Source organism: Eriocheir sinensis, chromosome 57 (genome assembly GCF_024679095.1).
Source record: "Eriocheir sinensis breed Jianghai 21 chromosome 57, ASM2467909v1, whole genome shotgun sequence".
Taxonomy (NCBI): Eukaryota; Metazoa; Arthropoda; class Malacostraca; order Decapoda; family Varunidae; genus Eriocheir; species Eriocheir sinensis.
In genome coordinates this window covers 3,716,986-3,742,912 of record NC_066565.1, presented here as the reverse complement: position 1 = coordinate 3,742,912, position 25,927 = coordinate 3,716,986, and the positions used below count along the sequence as shown (strand labels likewise).

Below are 25,927 nucleotides of genomic sequence, written 5' to 3'. Positions count from 1 at the left end.
TCTTTATTTCATCCTGATCACGTGCTCTTTCAGGTTAAAAAAGAGAAGAAAAAGAAAAACGATCCATGCAGTCAGTTCTTCCCTCCCTCAAACTCCACCTTTTCAAAGAAGAAAGTAATCCTCCGTTCCGTGAAGTCCGCCCGGCGCAGGTTCGGCACCTTCCCCTCCACCACCAGCCTCCGCAGCGCCTCCGCCGATGTGCCGTAACCTGTGGGCACCGTCACCTCCAGCACCGCCACCCCAGAGTTGTCGCCGCCCTCCCGGAACATCCACCGGACACAGGTCGCAAAGGTCAGAGCCGAGCCGTTGTGTCCGTGCCAGGTCGCTCGGGTCATGAGGCGGAAGGCGGGCGTTGGCGGTGAGGTCAGGTGGTGGAGGTCAGCTACGTGGTACTTGGAGGTCAGCTGGAGGACTGCCGACCCGCGACCTTTGCCCTGAACGCGGACGCTGCCCCAGTGCCCATCCACCTGAGGGAGTGTTGGGGTCAGGGTGTGTGGGTGTCATTTTATTATTTTTTTTTTTTTTATGACGCAAGAAGGGAAAGAACAAGGAATGAATGACTATATATTTAAAGAATGCTAGGTCAGGGTGTGCTGCTGTTTTATTATTATTATTATTATTATTATTATTTATGATACGAGAAGGTAAAGAATTAAAAATAAAACAGCTATATACTTAACCCCTTGACTGTGGATTTCCTACAAGAAGACCTCACCAAGCTACAGGAATGGAACAAATTTGGCCCATCACTGCTACACGGTAAAGCCACAAATTTGGCCCATCACTGCTACACGGTAAAGCCACAAATTTGGCCCATCACTGCTACATGGTAAAGCCACAAATTTGGCCCATCGCTGCTACACGGTAAAGCCACAAATTTACCACAAATTTGGCCCCGCTGTTACCAGTTAAAGCCACAAATTTGGCCCATCGCTGCTACATGGTAAAGCCACAAATTTGGCCCATCGCTGCTACATGGTAAAGCCACAAATTTGGCCCATCGCTGCTACATGGTAAAGCCACAAATTTGGCCCATCGCTGCTACACGGTAAAGCCACAAAGTTGGCCCGTCGCTGCTACCGGGTTAACAATAAAGAAAGGCAAAGACCAGGAGATGAACAGCTGCAGGAACACTAGCTTAAGGTCAACAACTACACACACACACACACATGGCTTTGCACACACGCCTCACCTGTTGTGTCTGAAGGTGGAGGAAATTGTCAGGCGTGATGAAGAATGTCCGGGCCTGGGAGTGGTCATGTAGAGGCTCCACCGTCACTGTCAGCCTGGTGTCCCGAGCGTTGCCCTCACGACGCGAGTACTCGTAGAGCGCCTCCCATGCTGCCAATGTGTCCTGGGGTGGGGGAGAGTGGGGAGGCGATGAATGTATAGTTAGAGAATGGGAAGGGGTGGATATATTTCTTTAATAAGACAGAAAGGGAAGGGGATGAATATATGGGTTTTATTAGAGAGAATGGGAAGGGACACACACACACACACACACAAATCTGCAAATTATTGAGCAAAATGGAAGAAGTAGACAACGAGGAGTTACTACCAGAAGAAGAAATTACCAGCAGGAACACACGAAGACACAGTAAAAAATTGAGGAAGGGAAGATGCTTGAGAGACATAAAGAAATATAGCTTCCCGCCAAGAAATATAGAGGTTTGGAACAGACTAAGTGAGGATGTAGTATCGGCGAAGAGTGTGCAAAGCGGTAAGGAAAAGTTGGATAAATGTAGATACGGAGACGGGACCACACGAGCGTAAAGCCCAGGCCATGTGAAACTACAACTAGGTAAATGCACACAGTTTCCTATATAAAAGGATGGGGTTGAATGGTCTAAGGGGGAAGATTGGAGGCAGGGAGTGTCCATCATATGAAATAGAGGCTGGGTAAATAGACAAGGAGACAGGGCGATCCCAGCTTAGTTCAGGCCCTAAATACCACAAGTAGGTAAACACACAAATTTACTTTTAAAATGTACCTAGAATATGTACGTTTTCAACCTAACAGCGGCCAAAACTGTTTACTCTTACCATTATTGTTTCACACACACACACACACACACACACACACCTGCGTCGACATCCATCCCCCATCATGTGAGCGCTGTGACTGCAACCATCGCATAATACTCGGCGTCATAAGTTCGCTGCGCAGGGAGTACAGGCGGAGGGCGTAGGCTGTGGCGGCGACATTACCGGCGTCGTGGCGATGCTGGCGGCGGGGCTGAAGGTGCGGCCGCTGGGACTCAACGCGATACGAGGGCAAGGGTACAAGATCCTCACCCCAGTACACGTATTTGACTGAAACGGGAGAAGACGGAAGAGGTTAGTTTGGGAGGAGGAAAGGACTGGGATATTTTAAGCTCGGTATTATAAGACATTTTCGCATCTCACATCAGCTATTTCTAAAGGTCAAAGAGGGGGTCAGTCGGGTTCTAATGAGTGTTTCTTCAGGTTCATGGTACAGGAGAAGGGTCAGACTACCACGAGGGTCATAAACTGCTCCTGGAAATGCTCACAACTCCTACGAAAGCCTTGTCAAATATGTGTTTCCTAGGTTCATGGTACAGAAGAAGGGTCAGACTACCACCAGAGTCATAAACTGCTCCTGGAAATGCTCACAACTCTTACGAAAGCCTTGTCAAAAATGTCTTATAATACAACCCTGAGAGCCTCGCCCAAGTAGATACACATATGTCACTACAGCAGGAGAAGGAGAGGGAAGAATAGGTTAGTTTTGGGTTTTGTTAAATGTGTGTAACTGATATTTTGAGGAAGCAAGGGAAGGACAGGGAGGGATTTTAAGACCCTCGTCCCAGCAGATACACATATTTCACTGCTGCAGGAGAAGGAGAGGGAAGAATAGGTTAGTTTTGGGTTTTGTTAAATGTGTGTAACTGACATTTTGAGGAAGCAAGGGAAGGACAGGGAGGGATTTTAAGACCCTCGTCCCAGCAGATACACATATTTCATGGCAGCAGGAGAAGGAGGGGGAAGAATAGGTTAGTTTTGGGTCTTGTTAAATGTATGTAACTGATATTTTGAGGAAGCAAGGCAAGAAGGGACAGGATGGGATTTTAAGACCCTCGTCCCAGCAGATACACATATTTCATGGCAGCAGGAGAAGGAGAGGGAAGAATAGGTTAGTTTTGGGTCTTGTTAAATGTATGTAACTGATATTTTGAGGAAGCAAGGCAAGAAGGGACAGGATGGGATTTTAAGACCCTCGTCCCAGCAGATACACATATTTCATGGCAGCAGGAGAAGGAGAGGGAAGAATAGGTTAGTTTTGGGTTTTGTTAAGTGAATATAACTCGTATTCAGAGGGAACGAAGGGAAGGAAGGGACAGGATGGGATTTTAAGACCCTCGCCCAAGCAGATACACATATTTCATGGCAGCAGGAGAAGGAGAGGGAAGAATAGGTTAGTTTTGGGTTTTGTTAGATGTATGTTAACTCGTATTTTAAAGGGACAAAAGGGAGGAAGGGACAGATGATTTAGCTTTGAAATCCACACTCCAGTACACTTTATTTTACTCTAGCAGGATATGGAGAGGAAAGAACAGATTAGGTTTGGGATTCTAAGATATATGTTAACTCGTATTTTGAGGAAACGAAGGGAAGGAAGGGACAGGAAGGGATTTTAAGACCCTCGTCCCAGTAGATACACATATTTCACTGCAGCAGGAGAATGGGAAGGAAGAATAGGTTAGTTTTGGGTTTTGTTAGATTTGTGTAACTAGTATTTTAAAGGGACAAAGGGGAGGAAGGGACAGGAAGAGATTGTATGACCCTCGCCCAAGCAGATACACATATTTCATGGCAGCAGGAGAAGGAGAGGGAAGAATAGGTTAGTTTTGGGTTTTGTTAAGTGAATATAACTCGTATTCAGAGGGAACAAAGGGAAGGAAGGGGCAGGAAGGGATTTTAAGACCCTCGTCCCAGTAGATACACATATGTCACTGCAGCAGGAGAATGGGAGGAAAGAATAGGTTAGTTTTGGGTTTTGTTAGATTTGTGTAACTGATATTTTGAGGGAACGAAGGGCAGGAAGTGACAGTAGGAGATTTTAAGAGCCTCGCCCAAGCAGATACACATATTTCACTGCAGCATGAGATTGGGAGGGAAGAATAGGTTAGTTTTGGTATTCTAAGATGTATGTTAATTGGTATTCTGAGGGGCCAATGGGGAGGAATGATGAATGAGGGGATAACTGTTCAGAGGTAATGTTGAGGATAGATATTGATGTGCAGTTCCTGACAAAAACATCAGCTGACATTGCTCTGAACTCACTGGGATTTCGTAGCTACACACACACACACACACACACACACACACACACACACACACATATATTAGAGTAACATTTCACATTCTTTTTTTTTTACAGCAAAGGAGACAGCTCAAGGGCACACAAATAAAGGAAACAATAAAAAAAAAAAGCCCGCTACTCACTACTCACTGATTAGAGAAAAGGGAGAGAAATATGACAAAGAAAGAAGAAAGTGGAGAAAGAAAGAGCGAGAGAGAGAGAGAGAGAGAGAGAGAGAGAGAGAGAGAGAGAGAGAGAGAGAGAGAGAGAGAGAGAGAGAGAGCGGAAAAATACAAAAAAAGTGGTAGATTAAAAAATGAAGGAAAAAAATGAAACACGGATAGGAAAAAGAGAAAAAAAGAGGTATTAGGCAATTACTTAGATCCGAAAACACACACACACACACACACACACACACACACACACACACACACACACCCTCTCCATTGATCAGACCAAGGCGGTTGTTTGGTCACCACACAGGAAAATGGATAATAGGGTGGAATTCCAGGGTTGATTTCTGGGTGGAGTGCTGAGTGGAGACGGATGGCCAGACTCCTTACACCTATGCCCGCGTCCACCCAGCAGGGAATGGGTGCTGGGTATCAGTAGGGGGTTGCGTCCCACTCCGAGGATGATGGCTTAGCACTGCCGAAGGTGACCCAAATGTGAAAAACCAAGACCTTCAGACCCCCAGGACATGAATTTGAGACTCGGTTCAGGAAGACGAGTATAGCTGAATTGAACACACACACACACACACACACACACACACACACACACACACACACACACACACACACACACTCCAAATAGTCACCCCTCAAACCACTACTTCCATGCAGACTTAATTACGCACTCCAGGTTTTGTGTCCTCGTAAAGACTGTTAATATCTGCGCTAAGCTCTACCAAGTTAGTGTTGAAGCAGTGTTAGAGGCAGTGCGGTGCTGGCTTGCCGTGGGTTAGTGGCGGCCCCTGGAGGACTAGAAGAAGAGGCGGGAGAAGAGGTTACACTGGAGGAGCAGAGTTAGTGCGGATTTAGTTGTTAGTTGCGTCTGTTAAAAATTGTTGGCGAGTTGCATGAAAGGAAAAAAAATGAGATAGTAACTAAGATAGGCATTCAGAAAGTGTGTGTGTGTGTGTGCGTATATGTGTGTGTGTGTGTGTAAGAGTTCATGTGCACCAAATCCCTCTATAGCACCATAAAACCAGACGCGTACATGAGCGTGTGTGCGTGTGTGTGCGTGAGTGTGTGAGCGAGCGCGTGCACCAGTGAGGTATGTACACAAACAATTACCAGCTGTCACGCCGTCGGGAACGCCGGGACCTGCAGTGGAGGACGGAGAGGGTAAGAGAAGAAGAAGAGGAAGAAGTCTGGGGTCATAGCAAGGCACTCCAATCACTGTCCCGTAAATAATAACATAAATATCAATGTCTATCTACAGCGCTATTTCCTTAGATTCACTTTTATGTATATTATCTCTACAACGTAAATATCAATGTCTATCTACAGCTATTTCCTTAGATTCACTTTTATGTATATTATCTCTATAACGTAAATATCAATGTCTATCTACAGCCATTTCCTTAGGTTCACTTTTATGTATATTATCTCTACAACGTAAATATCAATGTCTATCTACAGCCATTTCCTTAGATTCACTTTTATGTATATTATCTCTACAACGTAAATATCAATGTCTATCTACAGCGCTATTTCCTTAGATTCACTTTTATGTATATTATCTCTACAACGTAAATATCAATGTCTATCTACAGCCATTTCCTTAGATTCACTTTTATGTATATTATCTCTACAACGTAAATATCAATGTCTATCTACAGCCATTTCCTTAGATTCACTTTTATGTATATTATCTCACTGCCCCATAAATAATAACATAAATATCAATGTCTATCTACAGTCATTTCCTTAGATTCACTTTTATGTATATTATCTAACCAATCTAATTTTTTTCTTTCTATTGTTATTATTTTTGAGAGTAAAGGAAGCAGTTCAAGGGCAAGAAAATAGGAGAGGAAGACGAAAAAGTTCGCCAATCGATGCTCAGTTTTTTTTTTTTACGTCAAAGAAAACGGCTCAAGGGCGACAGAAAGTGAAAAAAAAGTTAAAATAAAAAAACGTCCGCTACTCGACGCTCCCACAAAAGACAAAGTTAAAAAGAATAGCCAAAAGAGAGGTCAATTTCGGGTGAGGAGGCGTCCTAATACACTCCTATACAAAAAAAGTTAAGAAAAGTTGCCAAAAGGGAGGTCAATTTTGGGTGGGGAGGCATCTTGATACACTCCTATAAAAAAAGTTGAAAAGTTGCCAAAAGAGAGATTAATTTCGGGGTCAATTTTAGCTTCTGTCTGTTAAAAATGTGACGCCTTGAATTATCTCTTTCCTACACTCCCACATGACCTCCACATGTAACGAAACACACGAGAAATTAATCCAGACAAGGAAAACAAACATATTACAAAGGTGTTGGATACTACTTGAAAGAAAACGAAAAATTAGACAGTGCTTGAAAAATGTTTTGGGAGGAAGAAAGGGAAAGATTGAACAGTAGAAGTAGAAAATGAGAAGGAGGAGGAAGAGGAGGATCAACTGGAGGAAAAGGAGAAAGAATAGTAATAGAAATAGGATAATGAGGAGGAGGAGTGACAAGGTTTTGCCGGCGCCGGGGATTGAACCCACGACCAGCGAGACGGGAGAGCCACGAGCCACTCCTTAACCCGGTAGCAGTGACGGGCCAAATTTGTGGCTTTACCGTGTACCAGCAACGGGCCAAATTTGTGGCTTTACCGTGTACCAGCAACGGGCCAAATTTGTGGCTTTACCGTGTACCAGCAATGGGCCAAATTTGTGGCTTTACCGTGTACCAGCAACGGGCCAAATTTGTGGCTTTACCGTGTACCAGCAACGGGCCAAATTTTTGCCATGATATAACCCCCAAAATAGATGATGCATAAACTGATCACAAATACATTGATAGGTATATATTATGAAATGGTTTGCGTGAGTGATGATTTTTTCTCATTATTTCACTTCGAGGGACCTTTAACCTAACCTAACCTAACCTAACCTAAGTAACATGACCCCCACAGCTACCGGGTTAACCAGTCTGCCAGAGAGGTGACACCATCGCTGAATGAGATATGAGCTCGACACTATAAAAATAAGGTTCACCATCAAATTTTTTTGTTATTAATTGTGTTCATCTTATGCCTCCTCTCCTCCAGACGCCTCAAATGACTTACTAATTATTCTTCCTGTTAGTTTATTTACATTTGCCGTTGATGATTGGGAATTGGTTTACAGAAGTCTATTATTTTTTTTACTGTTTGGCATTATTTACACTCTCAGAAGATGATTAGATATGTATTTACAGAATGATTAAAAAGCCAAGTGTGATATTTGAGTACAGACATGATGAAACAGTAAACCCTCGATATAACAGACTAATTGGAGGGGAACGTGGTCTGTTAATGCCAAAAGTCCGTTATAAGAGGCGAAAAAAAAAAAAATAAATAAATAAATAAATAAATAAAATAAAAAAAAGACCAACGAACCTAATAAATGTAGGTATATATTTTTTCATTGTGTATATTCTGTGTGCATTGTCTGTATAGCCACATAGCACACTTAGCGATGGACTTCGAGGCACTAAGGGCTGTCAGGTGCGAGGGGGCTGCATTGTGACGGGAATGGGCAAAATTTTACAAGTGCGCCAATCTCACACTGGCAGACGACACTTTCTTTTCTGTAGTTTTCAGTGTTATGAAATAATCTGATGACTGTTTCTGTCACTAATCATTAAATGCTTGACTTTTCAATGCCTGTTGTACACCTGCCGTAGCCCACAGATGCAGTCGCAAAATAACTCTCAGAGAAAGATGTCCCTTCTTGCCACCTACCACCACAAGCTATCACACACCATCTCAATCCTAAGTCTATTTAGGTGAAGTGTTTTGATGTCACACTTATTTTTTCCTCGCTCTAAATCTCTCTTTTCTTGGTAACAGGTTCCAATCCCTTCTTGCCACCTACCACCACAAGCTAACACACACCATCTCAATCCTAAGTCTTTTTAGGTGAAGTGTTTTGATGTCACACTTATTTCTTCCTCGCTCTAAATCTTTCTTTCTTTAGGTTCCAATCCCTTCTTGCCACCTACCACCACAAGCTAACACACATATCATCTCAATCCTAAGTCTTTTTAGGTGAACTGTTTTGACATCACACCTAGTTCTTCCTTCCTCTACATCTCGCTTTCTTTTCTTCATAATGTATTCCAATCCCTTCTTGCCACCTACCACCACAAGCTAACACACATCATCTCAATCCTAAGTCTTTTTAGGTGAAGTGTTTTGATGTCACACTTATTTCTTCCTCGCTCTAAATCTCTCTTTCTTTTCTTGGTAACAGGTTCCAATCCCTTCTTGCCACCTACCACCACAAGCTAACACACATCATCTCAATCCTAAGTCTTTTTAGGTGAACTGTTTTGACATCACACTATTTCTTTCTCCTTCTGTAACCCTCAACCACACACACACACACACACACACTAAGAGAACTCCAACACCAGTCATACCACCACCTTCAACACCAAATTCACCATGCATACCACCTCTCAACACCATCACACACCCCAAACACACCATCCCCCCTTCGTCACCCCAGTCACCTTACCCTCACCTTCCTGTCGAGCATTACGTGTCAAAAACTCGAAGGCAGACTCGGCACGCTTGGAGGAGGACAGGTGGAGAGCCAGGGCCACCAGCGACACCTCCAAGGGCCGCGACGCTTGTTCTACGAGCACCAGGTTATCCTCAAGCCACCCCCGAGCTCTGGTTATGGCTGCTAGCACCTGTTCGTCCAGCGGCTGTGAGGGGGTGAAGACGGATTAGTGGTGAGAATCAGAAAAGAAATAGAAGGAATAGATGAAGTTGGAGAAAGAGGAGGAGGAGGAAAAGGAAAAGATTAACTGGTGGAGAAGTGAGGATAGGGGAAGAAGTAGAAGGAATTGATGGAGGAGGAGGAGGAGGAGGAGAGGAGGAGAAGGAAGAGGAGGAGGAATGAGAACAGGAAAAGAAGAAATAGAAGGAATAGATTTAAGAGGAGGAGGAGGAGGAGGAGGAGGAGGAAGAGGAGGAGGAAGAATAGAAGTAGAAATGAAAATAGGAAGGAGAGAGAGGAGGAGGAGGAGTAGGTCTTCCTCCTCCTCCTCCTGTTAAACCTCCTCTTCTTCCATTAATCTACTTCTATTTTTCCTCTTCCTCTTCCTCCTCCTCCTCCTCAACCTCCTCTTCCTCCATCCACCCAATACTTTAACTCCTCCTCCTCATCCTCCTCCTCCTCCTTCTCCACCTCCTCCACCTCATCTCCACCCACCGAGGGCAGCTCCTTGAGGGCGTGGAGGGCGATCATGGTGTGTGCCGTGGTGGACAGGTTGAGGGCATGTGTGGTGGCGCCGGTGAGGGAGTACAGGGCCGGTACCAGCTTGCGGTCGCCCACCTCTCCGCTGGGCTCCTGCCAGGCCCCGTGTGGTGCCTGCTGGGCCAAGACGAACCTGCGGGGGAGTTTGTTGAAGTGTCTATCAGGGTGGTTAAGTTGGACGTCAAATTCTGCTTCGTTTTTTCCTAGTCCTGTTTCTGTGATATTTTTCCTGCCCTTTACGTAGAATTCAATATATCGCCCTTTCTTGTCTCCTTCTAATTCCTGTTCAATAGCCTCCTTTCTCTCTTTCTTCCTATCCTCCTGTTTCTGTGTTATTTTTTCCGACCTTTACGTAGCATTCAACTAATCGCTCTTTCTTCCTATTGTCCTGTTTCTGTGTTATTTTTCCTGCCCTTTACGTAGAATTCAATATATTGCCCTTTCTTGTCTCCTTCTAATTCCTGTTCAATAGCCTCCTTTCTTCCTTTCTTCCTATCGTCCTGTTTCTGTGTTATTTTTTCAGACCTTTACGTAGAATTCAATATATCGCCTTTTCTTGTCTCCTTCTAATTCCTGTTCAATAGCTTCCTTACTTCCTTTCTTCCTATAGTCCTGTTTCTGTGTTATTTTTTCTGCCCTTTACGAAGCATTCAACTAATCTCTCTTTCTTCCTTCCTTCTAATTCCTGTTCATTGTCCTCTTTTCCTCTTTTTCTTCCTCTTCTTCTGCTGTATAATCCTTTCTTCCCTTCCTTCCTATTCCCTGTTCTTCCTTCTAATTCCTCTTTTTCTTCCTTTCTTCCTCTTCCTCTACTGCATAATCCATTCTCCCTTTTCAATTTTTTCCTCCTTTCTTACGTGTTCATCAAATAACAATAATAATAACAACAATAACAAGAGTAACCACCACACAACACGTACCTGAGAGCCTTGTCGGTCACCTGTGGGTCGATGTAGAGAAGGTGCGGCCAGGTGACGGATACCTCGTTAAGCGCCCGAAGCACCAGACTCGTCACCCACACGGAACTCCTCTGACTCGTCCTGTGTGTGTGTGTGTGTGTGTGTGTGTGTGTGTGTGTGTGTGTGTGTGTGGGTGGGGTATGGGGTGGGACAAGAGAGTAATGGTGAGTACACTGAAGTTAGAAAAGATAAAAGTTCACATCACTTAAAAAAAAAAAAAAAAAAAAAAAAAAGTTCAAAAAAAAAAAAGTTCAAATCACACACAAAAAAAGAAAAAAAAAAAAAAGTAAAAAGTTCAATTCGCACTTAAAAAAAGGGAAAAAGTTCACATCACACTTAAAAAAAAAAGTTAAAAAAAAAAAAAAAAAAAAAAAAAAAATCAAATCACACACACACACAAAAAAAGTTCAAATCACACACACACACACACACACACATAAAAAAAAAAAAAAAAGAGTTCACATCACAGTTCAAAGAAAGGTAAAAAGTTCAAATTGCACTTAAAAAAAAAAAAAAAAGGAAAAAGTTCACATCACAGTTCAAAGTAAGGTAAAAACTTCAATCACAGTTCAAACAAGGCAAAAAAAGTTCATCATAGATCTTGGAGAGGTAAATAAAAAGTCCAAAACAAAGTTCAAAAATAGGTAAAAAGTTCAAATCACATTCAAAACGGCAAAAAAACTCCTATTGAAATGCCCCGAGATTTAATTTTCTCTTTTTTTTCTACCATTCTCTCGGCCCCACACGTCCTCTGCATGTATTGAAACACACGAGAAATTAACCTAGACAAGGAGAGGGTATTCGCCGGCTGCCTGGGATTGAACCCGCGACCAGTGTGACGGGAGAGCCACTCCTTACCGAGTCAGCCAAAGAGGTACCCCATTGGCTAAGTGGGTTATGGGAGGCTCGTTCATCAGGCATAGTCACCGCACTACAGCATGGCACCCACCCTAAGCCTTTGAAGCCCCTTGACACCTTTCTTTTTCTTTATTCTTATTCTGATATTTTCCTTTTCTTTTCTTTTGTTTCACCTTACACCTCCTACATCACCCCTACGCCCCTACACTGGCACACACATTCACACACCACACCCACAACCTCCCACCACTCACCTGAAGTACTTGAAGCCCCCGTCCCTGTTCTGATAGACAAGGAGCGTCTGGTAGAGGAGGGAGAGCTGCCGGAACACCTGCTTCTCGTCGAGGGGCGGCTGCTGGGCCATCTCCCGCCAATATCGCAGCTGAACCACCGTTAGGAGGAAGCTGAAGGCCACTGGCTCACACCCTGCCTGTGGGGATGAGGGAAGAGGTGAGGGGGTGAGGGGGAGGGGGTGCACCAGTCAACCAGTCAGTCAGTCATTTAGTCAATCCATAGCCAGTCAACCAGTCAGTCAGTCATTTAGTCAATCCATAGCCAGTCAACCAGTCAGTCAGTCAACCATCCACTCAGTCCGCCATACTTACTGTGGGTAGTCCGAGCAGCTTGTCAGGCGTGGCGGGGGTGGAGGGGAGGAGCACAGCGCCAACCGTGTCCCCGAAGACAGACACGTGGGCCTCGTCAGACCCCGGCACCAGGCCCTCGGAGGTGTTGACGTCCAGGAAGGTGAAGAAATAGGCGCGGTTACTCAGGTCCAGAAGCATGGAGGTGTGGTGCTCCTGGACGGCCCCGAGAGGCTGTGTGGGGCGGGAAGGGTGTGTGTGTTAACCTATTTGTCTATTGTGTTTACCTATTTGTATTTATGGTTTGGGAGGAGAGGAGTGTGTGTGTGTGTGTGTGTGTGTGTGTGTGTGTCAAGATGTACCATGCATAACCAATTCACTTATTCATTTTCATTACTAAACTCTCTCTCTCTCTCTCTCTCTCTCTCTCTCTCTCTCTCTCTCTCTCTCTCTCTCTCTCTCTCTCTCTCTCATTCTCTCATTCTCTCTCAATTTCTCTTTCTCTCAACTTTTCTCTCCCTCAACTTCTCCTTCTCTCAACTTTTCTCTCTCTTCTCTTTCTCTCAACTTCTCTCTCTCTCTCAACTTCTTTCTCTCTCAACTTCTCTCTCCTTCTCTCAACCTCTCCCTCTCTCTCATTCCCCTTCCCTCCCTCTCACTCCCCCTCCCTCCCTCACCCTCTCCCTTCCTCCTCCTCTTCCTCCTCCCCCTCCACCTCCTCCATTACTCACCTCCACCAGCATCTTCACCTCCTTCTGCAGCTTACGGTAGGGTAGCGAGGCTTGTACCAGCACCACCACCTCCCCAAGGCGCGTAGGGGCGATGGGGAGGTAGAGTGTGTGCGCCTCCCCAGCCTCCACCCAGACGCGATGCTCATGCTCCCCACTCACCATGCGGCTCTCCCTCCCCTGGCTGGTGTGGGGCTGTGGGGAGAAGGGAGATGAGGTGATGGGGTGAAAGATGAAGATGGGGTGAGATGGGATTGTGGAGTGATAGGGTTGATATGGGGCACTGTCAGGATGAGGTAGTGGGGTGATGTGTGATGTTGGGAGATGGGGTGATTAGTTGATGTGATGATAGGGTGGGGGGTGATGGGGTGTCTGGGGTGATGTGTAAAGGGAATGGGGTGGGAATATGAGGCAATAGGGGTAGTGGGGAGAAGATGGGAGGTGAGATGGGGTGTGTGGTGTGATGTGTAAAGGGGATGGGGGTAGTGGGGAGAAGATGGGGTGTGTGGGGGGTGAGATGGGGAGATGTGTAAAGGAGATGGGGGTAGTGGGGAGAGGATGAGGTGTGTGGGGGGTGAGATGGGGTGGTGGGGTGAGATTGGGTGTGTGGGGTGACATGTAAAGGAGATGGGGTGAAAAGATGAGGCGATGGAGGTGACAGGAAAGAAGAAACACACACACACACACACACACACACACACACACACACACACACACACACACACACACACACACACGATCTCTCTCTCCCACACACACACAACCCCCTTCCCTTCCCCTTTCCACACACACACACACACACACACACACACACACACACACACCTGCTGGAAGGCATTGACGTCCACAAACTTGTAATCAGCACTGTTGGCAAGCACCACCACAGCACTGACCCGGTCCAAGCCGTGATTCACTGCCGTCACGCGCACACCCACCTGCGGCACACACCAAGGTCAGAGGTCAAAGGTCAAGAGGAGATGGAAAGGGGGATGAACAGTTGAGATATGGAGGTAGAGAAGAAAGGAAGCGGAAAGTGGAAATAGAGAGATAATCATAGAGAAGAAATTAATATAGAAATGCGGAAATATAAAAAAGAGATGATGTACGAGGGAAGAGAGATAATTAGAGAAAGAAAGAGAAGAGAAAAGGTATAGATAAGAGATAGAAGAGATGTAGAGAGAGAGAAGATAGGAGAGAGAAAAAGTAGAGAAAAGAAGAGAATTTGAGATAAAAAAAAATAACGAGAGAGAGAGAGAGAGAGAGAGAAAAGTACGGATAAAGAAGAGAAAAAAGTAGAGAAATGGAGAGAATTTGAGGAGATAAAAAAAATAACAGAAAAGAGATAAGATATGAAAATTGAGATATTATGGATACTTTTTTTTTATTATTTCTACATAGGCCTACATTATTTTTTTTATTCTGATTATGCTGTATTTTTTTTTCTCTCTCTTTATTTCACCCTGCACACCCCTACACCCCAAACACATCACCCTTATCCCCCTACATATCACCCCTACACCCCCACCCCTCATATGACCCCTACAACCCCCCATACTCCTCCACATCCCCACACAATATCCTTAACACACCCCTTGAAGACACCCCTACACCCACACAATATCCTTAACACATCCCTACACCCCTTGAAGACACCCCTACACCACACACAACATCCTTACACATCCCTACACCCCTTGAAGACACCCCTACACCCACACACAACATCCTTACACATCCCTGTACCCCTTGAAGACACCCCTACACCCACACACAACATCCTAACACATCCCTGCACCCCTTGAAGACACCCCTACACCCACACACAACATCCTTACACATCCCTGCACCTCATACATCACTCCTTCACTTTTACACATCCTTATATACATGTCCCTATACCCCTAGACATCCAATACACACACACACACACATACAAAAACACCCCTTACTCCCTAACACATCCCCCTTACACCCCATCACCCCACTCACCTGCTCGTATAACCCCACTCTGGACGGCCCTTCTACTGACATCCAAAACCCGACGGACCCTTCCCATTGCACAGGCTCGGGAAGGATTGTCATGCCTTGCTCGGGGTGAAGGCTGAATGCTGAGAGTGCCAGGTGTACAGGGCCAGGTGGGATGGGCACTGTGAGGGAAGCCGTGCCTGTGTTGCCGACGACCACCTCCTCCCAGAGCCAGGGCGGTGCGTAGTGGCGTGAGAGGCGGCTGGTGCGGTGTTGACGGTACCAGGCTAGGTTTTCCTCCTCGGCACCGCGTATTCCGCCTGTGTGTGCGTGGTGGTGGTGGTGGAGGGTGGTAATGGTGATGCAATTAGTCTTAACTCTACTGTTCATGATATTGTTTTTGGTTGTTATTTTTGTTAATATTCACCATCTTATTATCACCATACATTATTAGTCCATTAAAAACAAAGACCTTCCCCAGCACCCTCCACCTGGTCCTCTGTCTAGTGTTAGTGTACTCCATTCTGCCCCGGTAAAGGTTCTAACTCCACCTCTCCACCTGGCCCTCTGTCTGGTGTTAGTGTACTCCATCCTGCCCCGGTAAAGGTTCTAACTCCACCTCTCCACCTGGTCCTCTGTCTGGTGTTAGTGTACTCCATCCTGCCCCGGTAAAGGTTCTAACTCCACCTCTCCACCTGGTCCTCTGTCTGGTGTTAGTGTACTCCATCCTGCCCTGGTAAAGGTTCTAATTCCACCTCTCCACCTGGTCCTCTGTCTGGTGTTAGTGTACTCCATCCTGCCCCAGTAAAGGTTCTAACTCCACCTCTCCACCTGGTCTTCTGTCTGGTGTTAGTGTACTCCATCCTGCCCCGGTAAAGGTTCTAATTCCACCTCTCCACCTGGTCCTCTGTCTGGTGTTAGTGTACTCCATCCTGCCCCGGTAAAGGTTCTAACTCCACCTCTCCACCTGGCCCTCTGTCTGGTGTTAGTGTACTCCATCCTGCCCCGGTAAAGGTTCTAACTCCACCTCTCCACCTGGTCCTCTGTCTAGTGTTAGTGTACTCCATCCTGCCCCGGTAAAGGTTCTAACTCCACCTCTCCACCTGGCCCTCTGTCTGGTGTTAGTGTACTCCATCCTGCCCCGGTAAAGGTTCTAACTCCACCTCTCCACCTGGTCCTCTGTCTAGTGTTAGAGTACTCCATCCTGCCCCGGTAAAGGTTCTAACTCCACCTCTCCACCTGGTCCTCTGTCTGATGTTAGTGTACTCCATCCTGCCCAGTAAAGGTTCTAACTCCACCTCTCCACCTGGCCTCTGTCTGGTGTTAGTGCTCCATTCTGCCCCGTAAAGGTTCTAACTCCACCTCTCCACCTGGCCCTCTGTCTGGTGTTAGTGTACTCCATCCTGCCTCGGTAAAGGTTCTAATTCCACCTCTCCACCTGGTCCTCTGTCTAGTGTTAGTGCACTCCATCCTGCCCCGGTAAAGGTTCTAACTCCACCTCTCCACCTGGTCTTCTGTCTGGTGTTAGTGTACTCCATCCTGGCCCGGTAAAGGTTCTAGTTCCACCTCTCCACCTGGTCCTCTGTCTGGTGTTAGTGTACTCCATCCTGCCCCGGTAAAGGTTCTAACTCCACCTCTCCACCTGGTCCTCTGTCTGGTGTTAGTGTGCTCCATCCTGCCCCGGTAAAGGTTCTAACTCCACCTCTCCACCTGGTCCTCTGTCTGGTGTTAGTGTGCTCCATCCTGTTCTGGCAATGCTCTAACTCCACCTCTCCACCTGGTCCTCCATCTGGTGTGAGCAGGAGACACCCCAACCACTATCAAACCTTACACCCCATTCTTTCTTTCTTTATTTTTTTTACAGCTAAGGAGACAGTTCAAGGGCGTAAAGAAAAATATACAAAAAAAAGCCCGCTACTATCCTGCACCCCAATACTCACATCCCTTCTCATCTACGCGGTCCAGACAGTCCGGTTTCCCATCGCAGCGCTCGACAGCCGTGTAGCACCCCCCTAGCAGGCACTGACCCCGGCTAGCACCCCCACTGCCACACACGGCCCCCAGCGTCGGCACAGGGCCATCGGAGAGCACCAGCAAGTCGGCGTACCTGTGAAATGGTGCCAGGTAATACAGGTGGTGAGGCGGGTGAGTATTAGTGGATTAGGTGGATAGTTAGGTTAGTTGGTGGTAGTAGTAGTAGTAATAATAGTAGGAGGAGGAGGAGGAGGGAAGAGGAGAGGTATAAGGAGAATCAGGATATGAGGAGGAGGAGGAGGAGGAGGAGGAGGAGGAGACTAAAAAAAACTACCCCACCCACAAACAGCCTACCCTAATCCCCTTTCAATCCCTTACCCCTCCCTCCCCAATCCCCCAACCCCAAGAATCCAATCCAGTACCCCAACCCTTCCCCAATAAGGCCCCCAACCTTTAACCCCCAATCACTAATCCCTTACTACCCCAAAACCCCAATCCAGTAACCTAATCCCTCACCCAGAAGCCCCCAACCTCATAAACCCCAATCACTAATCCCTTACTACCCCAAAACCCCAATCCAGTAACCTAATCTCTCACCTAGAAGTCCCCAACCTCAAACCCCAATCACTAATCCCCTACCCCAAAACCCCAATCCAGTAACCCAATCCCACCCCAATAAATCCCCCAATCACTAATCCCTTACTACCCCAAAAAAACAATCCCTTAAGTACAATCCCAAAACCCCAATCCAGTAACCCAATCCCACCCCTATAAATCCTCCAACCTTTAACCCCCAATCACTAATCCCTTAAATTACTACCCCAAAACCTCAATCCAGTAACCTAATCCCTCACCCAGAAGTCCTCAACCTCATAAACCCCAATCACTACTCCCTTACCCCAAAACCCAACCCAATACCCTTTCCCCCTCCACCCGATACCCCTCCTTCCCCCGACACTCACGTAAAGGTCGCGTTGGGGTCTATGCCGGGGGATGTGCGTGGGAGGTGCAGGATATTCTCAGGTAGGCCATCCTGCGAGACCCACCGCTGCTCAAGGGGTTCCTGCACCACCCTGGAGGAGTCCCGCGCCATCTGGTACAGGACCTGCGGATTGGGGGAGGGGTGAGTGGGGTGTAAGGTTGATGGGGTGTAGGGGTGTGAGGGGGTGTGGGGTGTACGAGTGAAGGAAGAGAGGAAAGAGAGAAAGAGAGAAAAAGAGTTAGAGAAATGAGAGGTGTGTTAGAGAGTGAGGGAGAGTATGTGAGGGTAGGGTGAGAGGGTGTGTAAGTATGCATTAGGGTGAAGATTAGGGTGTAAAGGGAGGGTGTGTTGGGATGCACAGGGTGTGTAAGTATGTGTTAGGGTGAAGAATAGGATGTAAAGGGAGGGGGTGTATATATAGGGACGAGCAGGGTGTGTAAGTATGTGTTAGGGTGAAGAATAGGGTGTAAGGGGAGGGGGTGTAGGGAGGGCAGGGTGTGTAAGTATGTGTTAGGGTGAAGATTAGGGTGTAAGGGGAGGGTGTGTAGGGATGCACAGGGTGTGTAAGTATGTGTTAGGGTGAAGAATAGGGTGTAAGTAAAGGTGAGAGGGGAGTTAGGATATGTGTTGAGGTATATGTAAGGGTGAAGGGGTGTAGGGGAGGTGAGGGTGAAATGGGGGTGTAATTAAGGGGTGTAAAGATCAGTGGAAGCATGTGTGAGGGTAAGAAATAGGGTGTAGGGAAGGGTGTGGAGATATGTGCATCAGGGTGAGGAAGAGGAAGTGTGGGATCTGAAAGTGTGAGTATGTGTCTAGGAAAGAATAGAGTGTATTTACCTAATTGTGACATACGGGTAAAGAGCTACACTCACGCTGTCCCGTCTCCATATCCTCTCTTATCCAACTTTTCCTTAAAATCATGAATGTTTCTTGCACAAACCACCTCCTCCTCCAGTCCATTCCACAGCTCAATGCTTCTGTTTGGGGAGCTAAACTTTTTCACATCTCGCCTACACGTGGTCGCCCTCAACTTCTTTCCATGTCCTCTCGTTTCTCTCTCGTTCCACACACACAGGTCCTCTCTGTCCAAATGCTCCACCCCGCTCGCCACCCTGTACACCGCTATCAGGTCTCTTCTTTCTCTTCTTCTCTCCAGGGTTGTGAGCCCCATGCTATTGAGTCTCTCCTCATACGTCCGATCCCTAAGTTCCGGTACCATCTTAGTTGCAACTCTCTGCAGTCTGCATTCTTTCCAGCTTTCTTATATTCTTCTTTTCGTGAGGAGACCAGACCACTGCTGCATACTCCAACCTTGGCCTTATCATTGTAACTATTATTTTCTTCATCATCTCCTCGTCCAAATACACAAATGCCGTCCTTATGTTCCTCAGCAAATTCGTAGTTTGTCCCGTTATCCTGTTGATGTGTTTGTCCGGTGACATGTTCTCTGAGATAGTCACTCCCAAATCTTTTTCTTCCACTCCTCTGCATATTATCTCACTTCCCATCTTATAATCATATTCACATCTTCTACCACTCCTACCAAACTCTATTTTTTTACATTTCCCAAGGTTGAACTCCATCTGCCATGTACCACTCCACTCCCATGCGTGTGTGTGAGGGGAAATAAAGATGATAAATGAAGAGAAGGAGAGTGTGTGTGTGTGTGTGTGTGACTGTGTGTGTGTGTGTGGGGGGGGGGGGTAAGCAGGTGGGCATGGGTAAAATATGTATGCTGGTGATGGTGTGTTAGGCATTGAAATGTTATAGCTGTTGATTTGGTATGTGTCATGCAGTGTATTTGTGTGTGTGTGTGAGGGGGGCGGTCATTGTTATTCTGTGTGTGTGTGTGTGTGTGTGTGTGTGTATACCAGGGAAAAATGATAAAAACACAACTTCTAACTTATTCAAAACACACACACACACACACGTACGCACACACACACACATGAACACTAAAACAATCATTAAAACTAACAAACATAAAAACACTCATTATAAAACACATATTTCCCCCCCCCCCCCCCAACACACACACACATATACAGCTCTCCCTTCCTTTCCCCTCCTCCCCCCCACAGACAACCCCCTTCCATTCCCCTTCCCTTCCCTTTCCCTCCCCCCTCCCCCTACACACAACTCACATCCCCCCCATCACCCTCACCCCCCACACACTCACCTTAGCATGGGTCAGGTCATTCCCGGCTTGCATGCTGTACGATTCCCAGTGAGTGCCGGCAAGTGACACCCTGCTGCCCGGGAGTGCCAGAACCGTCACCTTCAGCTTCTCCGCATCCCTGGGGTCCTGCCGGAGTGCCACGTGCAGCCCCTTCCTGGTGAGGGCGTCCACGGGGAAGGTCAGGGCATCAGCGACCAGGGTCTCGTCCCGCCCAATGGTGTAAACGACGACAGTAGCGACGCCGGCCACCTCAGGGGTTAACGGCAGGGGGAAGGTCTTGAGGGAGGCCTGGGGGTGTGAGGTTAGGTTAGGTTAGGTTAAAAGGGGCAAAGTTTCCATGGATCTTCAGTCATAGCATCGTGGATTTTTGCGCATCTCTGCAGAGATGTGTTTACTTCCTCATCTTCCCTCTCCCTTCTCTCCTTTTTTCCCATATTCTCTTTTTACTCTGCCATCTATCTTAATTTTTGGTCTCATTTTATCAATTTTATTCCTTTATCTCCCTTCCTTCTGCTCTATTTTTGTCTCTCCTTTCCTCCAATGGATGACCTTGCTTTCCCTGGCTTTCATTACATTTTCCAATCTTTCTCCTGCCTCCTTCCACCGTCGTGCGGGTGGCGGGCAGTTTTCACCCGCGCCGTCTGAAAGGATACGCGGGAAGGCCCGCGTCCGCGTTATACAGTGTAAGCGTGGACGCGGACCTTCCCGCAAGTGTGAACGGGACCTGCTGAGCGGCACAAACACGCAAAACACAGCTTGGGATGTTTCGTACGTTTTCGCCCAGGGCTTTATTTTGCTCTCCAGCAGCTTAAGAATGATATAACTTGCTGTTAAATAATTATTAATTTAAGTACCTGTGGCTATTTTGACTTCTGGCCTTAAAATAATTGATTTACAGATGCCCTCTCCAGCCAGAGGGCGTCTGTAAACACTTATCTTAAGACCAGAAGTCAAAATAGCTACTAACAATTACAATATTATCTAACAGCAAGTTAAATCATTCTTAACCTGCTGGAGAGCAAAATAAAGCCCTGGGCGAAAAAAATACGAAACATCCCAAGCTGTGTTTTGCCTGTTTGGGCGGCTCAAGAGACTCCGGCCCGCGGCACATTAGCCTCACACACACACCACACACAGAAGCAAACCTTAAAATCTGACCAGCAAAGGGTAAATACATTTTTTCTACCACGTTTGGACATTTGGCTCCAAACAACAGCCGGTATTAATTTTTCCCGAAATAGAAAAAAGGAACCGAGTTAAGTCAAAACAGTACTTGTCTCCGAGTCGCCGCCAGATAGCCAGTACGGTCCATTTGCCCAATGTAAAAGCCCCTTAACAGCCCCTTAGGTTAGGCTTGGTGATTGTTTCTTTATTTCCTTCCAATCTTCCTTTCTTACGTCCCTCTATATTTTCTCAATTTTCATTTGTTCTTCATTTCTTAGCTTTTTCGTTCCTCATTCTCTTTTTCATTCCCTTCTTATCTTTGTTTTTCTTTCACTTCTTTTTCTTCTCTCTCCTCTCTTCCTTTTTCCATACTTTTCTTTCCCTTTTCCCTCCTTCCTTTCTCATTAATTTTTCTTTTCATTTTTCATTTATTTTTTTCTCGTCTTTTCTTTTTAATCTTCTTCCTTTCTTTATCTTTTTCTACTCTCTTTTCTTCCTTATTTTATTCCTTGTTTTTCTCCTTTCTTTCTCTTTTAATTATTTTTTTCTTTCACTCCTTTTCTTCTTCTATCCTTTCTTCCTTTTTCTCTCTTCTTCCTTCCTTTCATTCTTTCTCCCTCTCATTCCTTTTTTCTTCTCTCTTTTCTTCCCTTTTTCATTCTTTTTTTCTTTCCATCTATCCTTCTTTCCTTTCTCCTTCCTCTCTTCCTTTCTTCCTTTCTTTCTTGCGTCTACACAGAATTCCACAACTTTATGACTGAGCTGAATAAAAATAGACACGAGACATGGAACTGTGCAAGGTCACACACACACACACACACACACACACACACACACACACACACACACACACACACACACTCCTTTCTTTCGTTTTTTCTTCATTTTCTTTTCTTTTCTTCTTCCTCCTTTTCATTCATTCTTTTCTTCATTTTTCCTTCTCTCCTTTCTTCCTATATTACATTCTTACTGTAATTTCATTCTTTCTTTCATTCTCTTTGTTTTCATCCTTACTTTTTTCCTCTTTTTCACTCTTTCTTTCCTTCATTCTCTTCTTGTTTTGATCCTTCCTTCCTCTTTTTCACTCTTTCTTTCTTTCATTCTCTTCTTGTTTTCATCCTTCCTTCTCTCCTTTCTTCCTCTTTTTCATGCATTCTTTTCTTTTCTCCTTTTCATTCATTCTCTCATCCTTTCCTTGCTTTCATCCACCTCTCTTTCCTTCCTTCCTTGCCTTACACACACACACACACACACACACACACACACACACACACACTTTCCCTGTATTTCGCAACTAGGTAAATACAACTAGGTAAATACACACCTCCATAGTCTGCTGGCCGGCTTCAATCACCATGCCTTTGCTGAGGAGGATGTAGCGGAACTTGTCGAGGTAATAGTTGCTCCTCACGTGCAGAATGACGTACTCCCCGACCTGTGTGAGAGGGAGGCTTGTAATTAGTTTTGTCACTGACCTACCTGTGAGTCTTAATTAGCTTTGTCATTAAGGTGAAGTAAAGATATCGACACTTTTTACAGAGGATAGGACATGGAAGGATATTTATATTTATCTTCTTCCTCCTCCTCCTTCTCCTTCTTCTTCTTTCTTCTTCTCCTTCTCCTCCTCCTCCTCCTTCTTTTTCTTTTTCTTTTTCTATTTCTTCTTCTTCTTCTTCTTCCACTTCTTCTTCTTCCTCCTCCTCCTACTCCTCCTCTTCCTCTTCCTCCTCTTTCTCCTCCTCCTCCTCCTCCTCCTCCACCCCCCCCCCCCCCGTTCTCACCTTGGGGGCCCGCGTGCTGGTGGTGACCTGGAGGTGGTGTCCCCTGGGTGAGTGGTGCGCTACGGTCACCAGGGAGGTCCTAGAGCGTCCCCCCGCGGCGTCCTTCAGCTCAGCCTCCAGCCAAAGGGACTCCACACTGGATGGTGACTCCTCCCCCGCTGCGAGGAGGAGGAGGAGGAGGAGGAGGAGGAGGAGGAGGAGGAGGAGACAGATGATAGAATGAGGATAAGAACAAGAGGAGGAGGAGGAGGAGACAGATGATAGAATGAAGATAAGAACAAGAGGAGGAGGAGGAGGAGGAGGAAGAAGAATGACAGAGTAAGGAGTAGGAGGAGGAGGAGGAGGAGGAGGAGGAGGAGGAGGAGGAGGAGACAAATGATAGAATGAGGATAAGAACAACAGGAGGAGGAGGAGGAGGAGGAGGAGGAAGAAGAATGACAGAGTAAGGAGAAGGAGGAGGAGGAGGAGGAAGAAGAATGACAGAGTAAGGAGGAGGAGGAGGAGGAAGAGGAGGAGGAGGAGGAGGAGGAGGAGACAGATGATAGAATGAGGATAAGAAGAATGACAGAGTAAGGAGTAGGAGGATGAAGCGAAGGAAAATGAGAGAAAGAGAAGGAGGAGGAGGAGGAGGAGGAGGAGATGACATAATGAGGAAAAAAGAGGAAGAGAAGAATGAAGAGATGGGTGAAAGAAAGAGGAGGAGAAGAGGAGAAGAGGAAAAGGAGGAGAACAGCATGAGAAGAAGAATGAGATAATAAAATGAAGAAGAGGAGGAGGAGGAGGAGGAGGAGGAGGAAGAGCAAAACACACTATTAGTACATTGTAAAGAAAGACTAACCACAAAAATACACACACATACACACACACAAAAAAAAATAAATAAATAAATAAATAAATAAAAATAAACAAAAAATAAAATAAAAATCAGAAACAAAATAAATAAAAATCAAATCCCAGCCCCCAAAATCACCCTCCTTCCACCTCACCCTTCCACCACTCACCCAATTCCACATGCACGTCGATCTCGGCTTCCCAGAGGGCGTAGCGGGCGTGGGTCATCTTCACCGTGCGGGCCTGGAGTTTGCGCCTCTCCCCGCCCACCAGCCGCACCTCAGGAGACACGAGCAGGCGGTGACGAAGGAGCCTCCATTCTGGGACACGTGAGCCGTCGTGTTGAGTGGCGGACAGCTGACGGAGGGAGAGAGAGAGAGAGAGGGAGGGTGAGACATGGGTGAGAGGGAGAGAGGGTGGGTGAGACTTGGGTGAGAGGGAGAGAGGGTGGGTGAGACATGGGTGAGAGGGAGAGAGGGTGGGTGAGACATGGGTGAGAGGGAGGGTGTGTGTGTTTGGATGAAGAGAGGTTGAAGAAGGGAGTGTTTTTGTGGATGGGTGAAAGGATGGGTAGAGAGAGAGAGAGAGATGGTTGACAAGTTACTGACAGAATGAGAAGGAAGAAGAAGAAGAAGAAGACGAAGAAGAAGAAGAAGAAGAAGAAGAAAAAGGAAGAGGAGAGGGAGGTAAACACACACACACACACACACACACACACACACACACACACACACACACACACACACACACACACACACACACACACACACACACACACACACACACAGACACACACAGATAGATAGATAGATAGATAGATATAATTAGAAGGAGAAGAAGAAGAAAAAGAAGAAGAAGAAGAAGGAGAAGGAGGAGGAGGTAAACACACACACACACACACACACACACACACACACACACACACACACTCACATAGAACCTGAAGGGCATGGCCGGACGAAGAACTTGCGGCGACTCTCCTAAGAACTGTAACTTGATGGCCGCGTTGAAAATCCGGGTCGCAGCGAAAGCGGTCTGCGTTGCGTCCCAGTAGGCGTCGCCGACCGTCGCCGACACCTGGACTTCGCCTCCGTCCGCTCCGTCCGACAGCAGTTCTTGAAGGTCCGACACCAAGAACTTGAAGTGGAAGACGCCTGCGAACTGGTGGAGGCGGAGAGGTGGAGAGTGAGGGAGAGAGGAGGTGGATGGAAAAAGAAAGAAAGGAAGGAAGGAAGGAAGGAAGGAGAGTGGATGAGATTGTGAAAGAGATGGATAGAAAAAGGAAGAAAGAAAGAAAGGAAGGAAGGAAGGAAGGAAGGATGGAAGGAGAGTAGATGAGAGATTGAGAGAGGAAATGAAGGATGCAAGGAAAGAATGGAAGGAAGAAATGGTTTAAAAGAAAGAAAGAAAGGAAGGAAGAAAGAAAGAAAGGAAGGAAGGAAAGTGAATGAGAAATTGAGAGAGGAAATGAAGGATGCGAGGAAAGAATGGAAGGAAGAGATGGTTTAAAAAAAAGAAAGGAAGGAAGGAACAGAGTGAATGAGAGATTGAGAGAGATGAAGAATGGGAGGAAAGTGGAAGAAAGAGATGAAGGAAAGCAAAAAGGAAGAAAGGAAGGAAGGAAGGAGAGGCAGAGAAGGATAGAGGGAAAATAATAGAAAGGAAGAGATGAGTAGAAGAAAAGAAAGAAGGAAAGAAAGAAGGAGAACAGAAAAGGAGATAAAAGGAAAGGAATTAACGACAGGAGGAAGGAAGGAAGGAAGGAAGGAAAGGAAGGTGAAGGAAAGGGTTAATAGGAAGGAAGGAGGGAGAAAAAAAATGAAAGAAAGGAGGAAAGGAAGGAAAATAAGGATGGAGGAAGGAAAAGAAGAAAAAAAAGATTAATATATTTGGTTTGGTTAAGTGTAATGTGTGTGTGTGTGTGTGTGTGTGTGTGTGTGTGTGTGTGTGTGTGTGTGTGTGTGAAGTTAGTTAGACAAGTTCTCCTCTTTCTAAAATCGTGCTATGTGTGTGTGTTTGTGTGTGTGTGTGTGTGTGTGTGTGTGTGTGTGTGTGTGTGTGTGTGTATACAACACAAGACTACACATGTACACATTTCTACGTACACAGGCAACGCGGGGCTACACACGGAAGAGGGAGGAAGGGAAAAAT

The 25,927-nt window shown here is 46.1% G+C and overlaps 1 protein-coding gene and 1 long non-coding RNA gene across 3 annotated transcripts in view; both read right to left on the bottom strand.

Annotated features, from left to right (window-relative positions):
- The window catches only part of LOC126984623 (pregnancy zone protein-like), a 29,474-nt gene extending 4,516 nt beyond the window's left edge, over positions 1-24,958 (bottom strand). Inside the window, exons 1-19 of the mRNA XM_050838410.1 lie at positions 24,710-24,958; positions 23,947-24,133; positions 22,946-23,103; positions 22,489-22,599; positions 20,001-20,288; positions 17,802-17,944; positions 16,806-16,972; positions 14,890-15,185; positions 13,725-13,835; positions 12,904-13,095; positions 12,197-12,406; positions 11,846-12,021; positions 10,695-10,814; positions 9,730-9,907; positions 9,034-9,220; positions 5,623-5,652; positions 2,084-2,313; positions 1,193-1,354; positions 99-467 (exon numbers count right to left, since the gene is read on the bottom strand). Coding sequence (XP_050694367.1) covers positions 99-467; positions 1,193-1,354; positions 2,084-2,313; positions 5,623-5,652; positions 9,034-9,220; positions 9,730-9,907; positions 10,695-10,814; positions 11,846-12,021; positions 12,197-12,406; positions 12,904-13,095; positions 13,725-13,835; positions 14,890-15,185; positions 16,806-16,972; positions 17,802-17,944; positions 20,001-20,288; positions 22,489-22,599; positions 22,946-23,103; positions 23,947-24,133; positions 24,710-24,727 — 3,333 coding nt within the window. The 5' untranslated portion in view covers positions 24,728-24,958. The remainder of the gene's footprint in view (positions 1-98; positions 468-1,192; positions 1,355-2,083; positions 2,314-5,622; positions 5,653-9,033; positions 9,221-9,729; positions 9,908-10,694; positions 10,815-11,845; positions 12,022-12,196; positions 12,407-12,903; positions 13,096-13,724; positions 13,836-14,889; positions 15,186-16,805; positions 16,973-17,801; positions 17,945-20,000; positions 20,289-22,488; positions 22,600-22,945; positions 23,104-23,946; positions 24,134-24,709) is intronic.
- On the bottom strand, positions 15,432-16,605 carry LOC126984624 (uncharacterized). 2 transcript variants are annotated; one of them, XR_007737147.1, is made up of 3 exons: positions 16,440-16,605; positions 15,765-16,036; positions 15,432-15,560 (listed from the first exon to the last, which is right to left on the bottom strand). It is a non-coding gene; the product is annotated as an uncharacterized LOC126984624 (long non-coding RNA). The 2 variants fall into 2 exon arrangements; XR_007737146.1 differs by having other exon boundaries at positions 15,765-15,900.
- Positions 24,959-25,927: the final 969 nt, after the last annotated feature.